We start from the raw sequence: 10,292 nt of genomic DNA, 5'->3' as shown, positions 1-10,292 counted from the left end.
TATTGTCACCAGCCTAGAGGGTATGACTCCAGAAGAGGCTGCAAGATTATTAAGAAACAAGAAGCAACGCAAACTTTTTTTTTTCATACTTTTGTCCAAGCGTGCCATTTTTTCTTGTTAAACATAGTAAGGGCATGTATTTTACGTTTGCGAGTTTGAAGACATTTAGGATTATACTTGTCCTATTAAGTTAGTTAGCCGGTCAGATGAGATAAATAGAAATCCACTCTCATCGGGGGATGTAAAAAAAACACACACAAAACTGGCAACCCTGAACAGACGCATGGTGATGACGTAGCGTCGCTGCGACTCATGTGGTAAACTAAGCAGAAACCAACGTGACTTATTGGAAGTCGACTCCGTTTCTTTAATAATTATAATAATAGACGACAGAGTGAACCTCATCGGGAGTAACGTCTCTCCTTTAATACAACATGGCGTCGTCAATGCCACAGAAACGTTACTACAGACAGCGAGCCCACTCCAACCCGATGGCGTACCACTCGTTTGACTAGTGAGTGAGGAACATGTGTTTCATACCTGCACCGCACAGTGCTCAAGCAACTTATTGCTGTGCAGCGGTACCTGCCAACACTCTATCAGTCTCTACGTTAATATCAATTCATTTAAGTCTGGTGCTGCGGAGCAAAACGTTTTGTTTTTAGTTTAACGTATTTACCCGAGTCTACAATACAATGTACAATAGAATGTAGTTGGTGCAAACGACAATAATAAGCTATTTTTTAAAAACCAAAACCACTCTTTCTCTCTCCGTATGATCCACAGACTTATAATAATATAATAATTATTATTATCCACAGACTTCACATTCAGCTGTTTCTATGTTACTTCTATACAACCCCCCTCTTTCCTCCTCAGCCCTGTGTGTCCTGAGGAGATGGACTGGTCCGAGCTGTATGCAGACTTCTTCACTGGAAACCCGTCTGACAAAGAGACCCCCCGAGTGGAGTTTGCCGACATTGGATGTGGATATGGAGGCCTTTTAGGTACTTCTGATGCTGTTTGTACCACAAAACAGTTTTCACCGATCACAGTTTTGCTCTGTATTGACCTTGTGTCCCCATCTCTCGCGTCTCTCTGTGGCTTCACCTTCACTCAGTGGAGTTATCGCCGCTTTTCCCGGACAAGCTCATCCTGGGCATGGAGATCCGAGTGAAAGTGTCCGATTATGTTCAGGATCGTATCCGATCCCTGCGTGCCTCACAACCGGGACTCTACCAGAACATCGCCTGCATTCGCACTAACGCGATGAAGTACCTCCCCAACTTCTTCTCTAAAGCACAGGTAGGCCTGCACCCGAGGGTGTTTAATTCACCTGCACCCGAGAGTCTTTAATTCACGACTCGGCTGTCCCTCCAGTAATTATTTTGTCTCAAGTAGTTGCAGTTTAGTCCTCGCAACAGCAACCAGTCACAGCTCTGTGATAGAGATCTTTGTTTTCCTTAGCCTTCTGTTAGTATTGGTTTATAGTTGTTTTCCTCAAAATGTATTGAAAAAATAACACGATAAAAGTCATATACTGTGTTTCGCAACAATATTCACTACAATACAAAAACAGAGATACTAACAGAAGTGTTTTTTTTCCCCCTAAGGAAGATCAATGACATGTGTTGTATTGGAATTAAAACGTACACATTCAACATTTTCATAAAAAAAGATTTGTTTGTAAATTATTTTAACTTTTCTGCATCGAGCGGCTTCTCTCATTTCGTTGTCCTGCTCGCCGTCTGTAACGCCCAATTAAACCGTTTAAAGTCTCCATGCCCCTTGACTCTCCTCAATTAACAAAAGAAACCTAAATTACCAGCAGTGTCTTTTCGACCAGCTTTGTAGTTTAGCATCAGAGCTTCTGTCTTTAACTGCAGTTCATTCATTTAGAACATGAGACACAAGTGTCTGATTATAAAGTCTCGTTCCTAAAAGTAAATGCTGAACTTCTCACCAATCAGAGGGAAGTCTCAGTTATTGTGTTAACTTTGAGCAAACGGTCTAGATTTACATTTCTATGAGTGACTTTATCGGTAGGACTAAAATAAATCTGACTACAGTGTAAATGTATCCAATGATGGGATAGTAAGATATTATCAAATTAATCCTAAAATACTACTGTTAGTGCTAAAATACAGTACAACTATGGTACTTCACCGCATGATTGTCTGCGATTTAATTAAACTGAACTGTGACGTGTATATTTTAGCCTTTTCAAATGAACCAAAAAACAAAGCAGGTGGGTTGTTTATTATGTACGAGACAGTTGACTGGAAATAAGTTTAAATGCATCATATCGTCTACTGTGTTTGCACACGTTCACGTTTTAATTTGTGTTCAGATTTATTTTTGGTGCCAAAAAGTCCTGCACAATGTCAATCCCTTGTGTTCACTTTATTTACCATGTTTCATTCCTCAAACTTTTTTGAGGTTAAATTCATTCGAGATTATTAGTCGACCAGGTTGCACCCACTGAATGTGATTAATCAAAACAACTCGGACTGCAGATGGAAACCAGAAGGCTTCTGACACACAAATCTTGACCTGTTGCCACAAGTGGAGGTGCATATTTAGTAAACTCAGTGCACCAACGTTGTTTATAGAAATACTCTACATTGAAACCGAATCGGAGCTCATAAACCAAAAAACCTGGGGCTCTATGACAGCGTGTCCAGCATGACCTCTAATAACCTTGAAGTAATTAAGACTAACGGTCTGTTCCGGCGCTGCCAAGGTAACATAAATATGCACATTTCTCACTACAAATAATTACTTTCCTCATGTTCAACATATTGTCTCAATTTATACGGATTGCTGATTAAATCCAGGATTTTACAACAATGGGGTCCTTGACTGACACGCGGGTATAGAGCAGTGAAAGACGCCATTTATCCGTTCCAATTAGCTGGTAATCTATGACTTGTTGAAAGTCGCATTAGATTATGCAGTGTGGGCTTAGTGTACCAGGGTATATTTAGGTACCCTCTGTAAAGTATTTCAACTCAAATGCCCCGAGCGGGTATTAACTAAGTATGTGTGTGTCATTTTTTAACCGCATGCGCAGAATGAGCTTCTAATATACCTATTGAACTATTTCCACTCTAATGCAGCTAGACGTAGATGTCAGATGTTCACTCGAGAAAACGTTGACGTTTCACCAGCACAACCAGCCTAAAGGTCTCAACGCGCAGCATGCGATAGTCGGCGAGGGGCGTTCAAGTGGAATGCCCCTCGCCGACTATCGGTTAAGCGATTAATTTTCAATCTGGATGCCTGTTGCAGAACTCGCTGCTTGCTGCAGCACCGCTACTTGATGAAAAACAGAAGCTGTATAACAATTTGTGCTTTCACGTCAGCCTCAATTTGTAGCCTGTCGGCGAGGCTACGGAAGCGCGCGCACCTACATAAATCGCCTCCAAAGTAAAAGCAGTGTCGCTGTATGTCATTCATAGCTGCATCTTATTTGTTTATTTTTCATTTTTGATTGACCTCACGCGGGCTGGAGTGGCAGAGCCGTAAGATGCCAGGTCTGAACTACGGCGTCTGGAGAGATTTAAAGCGATAAGCTCCTCCCAATGCAAAAAATTGAAAAATGCAAAGAACAAACAAGCATGCAGCTAATGCATGATCAAATAATTAACGCCGTTAAAGGATTGCCAGTTTAGTTTTGAGTTAACGCGTTAATCTGCCCAGCCCTAATATGTATAGAATTGGTCTTGTTTCTAAAGACAAATTTGTCTTGGCTTTCCATCCAGGTGCTTTATTTTGCAGGCAGTGACTCTCTCTTCAGCTCATTCAGAATTTGTATCTCTTAACTCGCATTAATTCAGCAGGGATGAACATTTTCTAGCTGCAGCTTGCTTAAATATTATCGTCTAACTCGCCTGTGATTAGAACAAAGCTGTCGTAGAAATACTAGACGTCCACCTCAACCAGAGCTTAGGATCTATTTCCAATCCTTCTCGCATTCGTCATATGTTTCAAGTGTTGACACAGCATGTTCCTAAAGACAGGAAATCTGTCCTCTTAGTATGTTTTGTAGCCTAAAAAGATTTTTCCATCTTACATCATCACCAAAAAGAACCCTGAGGCTTCAGCCGTCCCTGGTTATTATCCCCACATCTTTCTGTCTGTACCTGCCATTATTTATTCCAACTAATGAAAAGTTACTGGAATAGTTTCTAATCTATCTGCCAGATTGATATCAACGCAGCCTTCACTTGTGCACTTGTCAAAGACCGAGACATGGGGAACTTTATGGGGGGAAAATAATTCAAGAATGGGAAATTCCAGTTTTGCAGTCAGCAGTGCTTAAAAAACAACCTCAAAACATACATAAGATAAGATACATATAAATCAAACATTCTATTTTTATCCTGTGTGCGAAAGACAGTGAGTAATGACGAGAGTTTAAAAGAGCGGCCTATTTTTCATACAACAGCAACAGAGATTTTGGTGGTCCGTCTGTCCATAGATCCGTCTCGTTCCATAAGTGTGATATCTCAGAAACGCCTGGCGGGAACTTCTTGAAATTCAGCACAAACATCTTCTTGGACTCCAGGGTGAACTGGTTTGATGTTGGAGGTCAAAGGTCAAGGTCCCTGTGACTTGTTATCCGTCCCATTCTCCCGTAAACTGAACTTCTGCTTTAGACTCTTGTGGCTAAAAGTACCTGTGACTTCACAAAACCATCACTCAGGAATTGATAGACTGATTATAACAATTTCACACCTTTTTTGTTGTGTCTTTCAGCTGAGTAAGATGTTCTTCCTCTTTCCTGACCCTCATTTTAAGAAGACCAAGCACAAGTGGAGGATTATTAGTCCCACATTGTTGGCAGAGTATGCCTACACGCTGAAAGTCGGGGTATGTACACGTGTAAGACTTGTTCCAGGTGGGGCTGAAAAGATTGATCAATCGACAGAAATTTAACCTGCAATCATTTTGATAACTGTTTGTGATTTAAAAACACACTTTCTTCATTGTCAACAAATTCCATGAAAAGACTTCAGCCAACCATACATTGTGTCCTTCTCTTTGTCCTTTCCAACATCACTACATTGTTGGTAGGATGGCATGAGTTGCTAAAAATAGCTGGGTATTGGAGTTTTTAGGAAATGTGACTCAAACAGCAGTATGTTGGACTATTTTTATCTGCAGACAAATGCAAATTTGCAGTATGTCAGCATTGGAATCGGCTCACAAAGAATTATCCCGCCAAAGTAATGAAGGAACATGTCAGCTAGTGTAACGGTGGGGGCACATCGAGTGTTTTTATTCGTTTGTGAAGCTTGATGGCACAGAGGAATAAGATGTAACAGGCATCAGCTACACAGACAAAGTAGGAACAATTGAATTTGATTTGTGGACAATTTAAAAAGAAAAGTAGTATTACCAGCTTAATGCTTTAAGATACCATTGTCTTGGTCATATTTAAATTCTGAGACTGCCACCACCCAAACACATTGAACAAGAATTGACTTAATAGTGCTGAAACCCAACTGCAGTACGAGCAACAAGTCATTGCATTGGCAGAAATCCATGAATTCACTGAAATAAAATTGAGCAACCGGTGTGGCCTGCAGCTGGTTGACGTCTGCACACACCCTGCTTCTGCCTGTCAGAGCTGTCAGAGCTACAGTGAGACACTCGAATCAGACACATTGCTGATGGAGCTTTAGAGAACAAGGAAAGGCTTGTGACTATACTTGGCTTTATTGTTTTTCCTTGCCTCTGTGCATTGATACATTGGTTTAAATCGAAGGGGGGAGGAAAGTCTGCTTTTCAAGGGCCCTTGGCATTGGCATGCAGCCATAGCTGCTGGTAGGTGGGGAAACTGTCAAGAAAATGTAATTTATAGAGGCAGTATGATTCCAAAATGAACCTCCATCAAACATTGTCTATCATTCCTAATCAAACTACTCTGGCAGCAGTGAACGAGTGTGATTAGCATGAATCTGCCCTCATTCGCATCCTTCAAAACCCATATGTGCTGATATGTGTGGAAATCTGTGCCATTGCTGAATTTTCTAAGAAACCCTTGTTCCAGTAATGTTATCTGTCCTGCCACCAAAGTAAACTCCAGTCACATAGGTGATTAACCTCTGTGTTGTCTGGAGGTTATTTTTATCTTTTTTTCCGCAAGGACCATTGCTCTCTAGAGATGATGAAACCACTCTACTGTGATTCTGAAATCTTGGAAATTGTGTTTAAAAGGAAAAATAAAATGGAATAAATCTTAAGTGTATTATATTTAATAGATTTATGCCATAGTTTTTTTCAGTGACCGAAAATTGGATGTTTGTTGAGCCACCAGTTTGTTTAACGTTTTGTTTTTCCTCTTGGTTTGTCTGGGAATGTCAGGGTTTGGTGTATACCATGACCGATGTGGAGGAAGTGCACGACTGGATGGTGAAGCACTTCAGTGAACATCCGCTGTTTACACGCGTCCCCAATGAAGAACTGGTACGTTGTCATCTGCTCATTGAAGGAAAAGAGCCATGATCTAAAATTTTTGCAAGATGTAATTCGACATTTTGGGATAAACACTTTTTTATTTTCTTAGTTAAATAATATTACTCTTTATTAATAATAGTCTCTTCATACTAAATAAGAAGTAAAGCATTAGCCGATTACACGTATGTTTCGTTTAAGCAACGTTAGAAAGAAGGGAAGAACCCAAATCCTCCAGTTTTTTCTGATTTAAGGACAACGCGTTACTCTAAAATGATTACATCAAAATCATTTTAGAATTTATCTGGTTTGACCTCGAAATCACACCAGATAAGTTAGCTTCTTTTGTTGTGTTACTTGTTTTGTTAAAGCAGACAAAATCAGCAGTCCAAAATGTCAAATGTCCAAAATGTCACTATCTCTACAGACATGATGAGAAATCTATGCAAGAAAGGAAAGGTGTAATTTCCAAATTGTTTATGTAGTTACTTTTTTTATCGGTAACAAACTCCGACTCCAATAATTATGAGTTTTAAATTAGTGAACAGTGTAAAAACAAACATAACTTAAGCGTAGCTTATCTGCCGCTGCATCCTTTTGATGTGAGGTTTTTTTAATCTCATCTTGACAGGTTGGTGATGTGATCGTAAGTCGTCTTGGCACCTGTACAGAGGAAGGAAAGAAAGTGCAGAGAAATGGAGGGAAGAATTTCCTTGCAGTTTTCCGAAGGGTTGAGGTTTCAAACTAAGACCGAACAGTTTGGACATGCAATGATTTGCAATAATGGTTTATGGAGTTCAGTATACATGGAGGATAATGCTGCCCTGTGGATCTGGAGGCTCGTTGCTCAGCACATGAACCGTGATATTAATGGACCAAGATTCACATCCACACCCAACAGAGGGTTTGATTTTGTTTCTCAAAGTCAATGTATTTTAACTTCTTTGCTCACAAGGGAGAGCACAAGGGAAGTATATTATAGAAGTATTTCTATTCAGACTTGTGAAAGGTTTTGTATCATTTTTAAATGATTTTTTTTACTGATTAACTTCTGTTTCTTTTGTTAAACTACAATGGATTTCTGTGGATGTACTGAAAAACTAAATTCTTTTAGAACAGTAAAAGTGTTTGGTTTGGTTTATTGTATTGATCAATACATTGACTGTAAAAGAACAGGTTAATTGAATTTAGTTGCTTTAACCACAAAAATGACCAAACGGAGCAGCTCTTACTTCGGTCAATACCTTAGATTTGAAGAGGACTTTAGATTTTGCAAGTTAACAACGGTGGAAATGACTACAAATTCCATTCGATGACTTAAACTTTGTTGGTTTCAGTGTTAACCGATTAGACTAAAAAGTTTGGCGACAATCCTCATCTTGCTTATTTTCTTTGAGTTATTGTCAGGTTTAAAAATAAACCTGCATGCTGTAAGCCGGCAGGTTTACAGTATGCAGAACTGTGTCGCGGTTTAAATTATCTTCTAAAAAATCTTTGATGTTGTGAAAATAACTTGTTTGAGTGATAAACAGAAGTTCTCTCTGATGTGATTTATATTAAAATCACTTATTTAAAACTATACATTTACCACAACAGGTGTTGCTCCTACATGTCATAGGATATCAAATCCTATGTCATCAGCCCGAATCAAAGAAGTCCCTAACGGAAACATTGGAATTATGTGCTCATTTTATGATTTCTGGCTGTTTATTACAGGTCAGTGTTGTCTGTGAGGAGAATGGGGGCAGTGCAGGTTTGAGGCTCTTTTGATGCTGCGAGGGTCGTGATTAAAAACAGGACGGCACATACTTCAGCGATGGGAACTCAGACATGGCAAAACTTTAGATAATGGCAGAGAGCAATGATGCACTTGTGAACAAATACAAAATCATACGATTCATATTTTACAATAATACTTTACCATCATTTTGAATCTATGTATATTGTGTATCCTCTGCTGAGGTTATTGACATTCTGGCATTAGTCAGACATATTTCACAGTACATTTTGTGTACCAAATCGGTGTACTTTGTTTTCATTCTACCAATGCTGCACTGGTATGATTATTTATATATAGATATATATATATATATATAGATTGATTTCAGTATTCAGATAGAACTGATTTTGGAACACTTTCTGTGAATATGCAGTAGATTTGATTCACCCATCTTTCAATCATCTGAAATAAACAGTACAAAATGTACTTCTTTAGTTGGTTTCTCAAGTCTGGACTAAAGAGAAACTTTGGGAAACCTGAGTTTTTAATCTTTTGTTGCTTTGCAACTCAACAAGGATGTTTTCTCCAACGTTTTCCGATCTTATGATCTGTCTTGTTTTCCAAGACTGCAGGCTACCTGTGACTCGTATCCAAGTGAAATAAATATCCCAATGTGGTTGAACCTGTGTTCAATAGTTTGGTCATTCCTCTGCCCGACACCATTACAGAAAGTATTCACAGAACCTTTTATGGTGTGTAAATGTTAATTGGTCTTATACATCCCATCTGGGATGTTGATGAGGACGCGCTGTTCTGTTTATTATCCCCATGGGGCAACAATGCCAAGGTGCAGCACTTAACATTATTGTACCATCAGGTCATCAAACAAGAGTTGAATCAATTGCACCGCAGGGTATCAAATAAAGAGACCCAATGATTAGTATTTGGCAACACTAGTAAAGCAATGTTAAGCTGCCTTCATACCCAAAGAATCCGTTTCATCCGGACGGCAGAATGATTTTGAGGTCAAAGGTTCTCTGAGGCGTGTTTCTTAAATCGGGTTATGTGTACCTCAAGGGGTCCGTAAAGGGACTCCAGGGTGTGAGTGAAAATAATCATCCATTCAAAAATCCTTTAAAAATAGTTATTAAATAAATATTCAATAACGAGTGCAAGTTCATGAAAATAATTGTATAAATTCTGATAAAATCAGACACTTTGTCCTTGACGGTTCTAGGCTATAAAATATTTCACAGGGGGGACATCCCTTAAAAAGATTGAGGACCACGACTCCAAGGTGTTTACAGAGGCAGCTGTCCACTGCTAAACGTTAAATGTTAAAAGGATGTGTTGCTGATTTCGTTAAAACATGAAACTCTGATTTCATTGTCATCTTCAACCCCAGTCGGTTTCATCAGTGTAAAACTAGTGCAAATGATTTGACTTCAAGCTGTACTCGCAGGTAAAGCAATTGACATTTTGAGAACTATTTGCTTTCTTGCTGACAATTAGATGAGAAGATTGATACTATCTTATCAGATGATAGGTGTCCCCCCTTGGTTTTGACTCTTTGTGCTAACTCTTTGTGCTGAGGGCACTTAACTCCAAATTGCTCCGGTGTATGAATGTTAGCTGGTCCTGATGAGCAGGTGGCACCTTCGCTCCTCCCATCAGTGTGAAAATGGGTGAATGATGTCATGTCGTGTGAAAGCTTTGAGTGGTCGGATAACAAGAAAAGCGCTGTACATCTCTGCTGCCTGATTGATATCTCCAGCTGGATGTCGGCCTGCCACGTCAAGCTCGGCCTAAACTAAACAGCTGTAGTCTCCTGACTCATTTCTCCCGCAGGGATTAACAATGTGGTGATATTCTGCACATCCCAAGCAATCTGTGATCCCGCAGCGAGCGTGCAGAAAAAAAATCCTTCCTCGCTTGGACTACTCATGTCTGGACTAATGAGAAACTTTAACTTCAACCTAATCTTTATCGGCCTTTCCAACTCAAAAAAAAACATTTTCTCTTGTTCTCCAACTTCTAATTGTCATATTTTTCCCAACTGAATGCCTATGACTCCTTCAAAGAAGCATCGTAGTTGAAACTAAATTCCAGT

The 10,292-nt window shown here is 39.5% G+C and overlaps 1 protein-coding gene across 1 annotated transcript; it reads left to right on the top strand.

Annotated features, from left to right (window-relative positions):
* The first annotated feature begins 322 nt into the window (after positions 1-322).
* Positions 323-8,831, top strand: mettl1 (methyltransferase 1, tRNA methylguanosine). The gene is made up of 6 exons (XM_068594398.1): positions 323-514; positions 880-1,007; positions 1,121-1,305; positions 4,762-4,875; positions 6,373-6,474; positions 7,094-8,831. The coding sequence occupies exons 1-6, from the start codon at positions 435-437 to the stop codon at positions 7,208-7,210; spliced, it is 726 nt and encodes a 241-aa protein (XP_068450499.1). The 5' UTR covers positions 323-434; the 3' UTR covers positions 7,211-8,831.
* Positions 8,832-10,292: the final 1,461 nt, after the last annotated feature.

This window comes from Clinocottus analis, unplaced genomic scaffold (assembly GCF_023055335.1).
Source record: "Clinocottus analis isolate CAN_PGR_092001 unplaced genomic scaffold, fCliAna1.0.p SCAF_3, whole genome shotgun sequence".
Lineage (NCBI taxonomy): Eukaryota > Metazoa > Chordata > Actinopteri > Perciformes > Cottidae > Clinocottus > Clinocottus analis.
The sequence above is the reverse complement of the archived record's forward strand: the minus strand, read 5'-3'. Positions and strand labels throughout refer to the sequence as shown.

Coding starts and splice junctions, on each gene's coding strand:
- mettl1 (XM_068594398.1), top strand. CDS start 435: ATGGCGTCGTCAATGCCACAGAAACGTTACTACAGACAGCGAGCCCAC. Junction 1,008..1,120: donor TGGATATGGAGGCCTTTTAG/GTACTTCTGATG, acceptor ACCTTCACTCAG/TGGAGTTATCGCCGCTTTTC. Junction 1,306..4,761: donor ACTTCTTCTCTAAAGCACAG/GTAGGCCTGCAC, acceptor TGTGTCTTTCAG/CTGAGTAAGATGTTCTTCCT.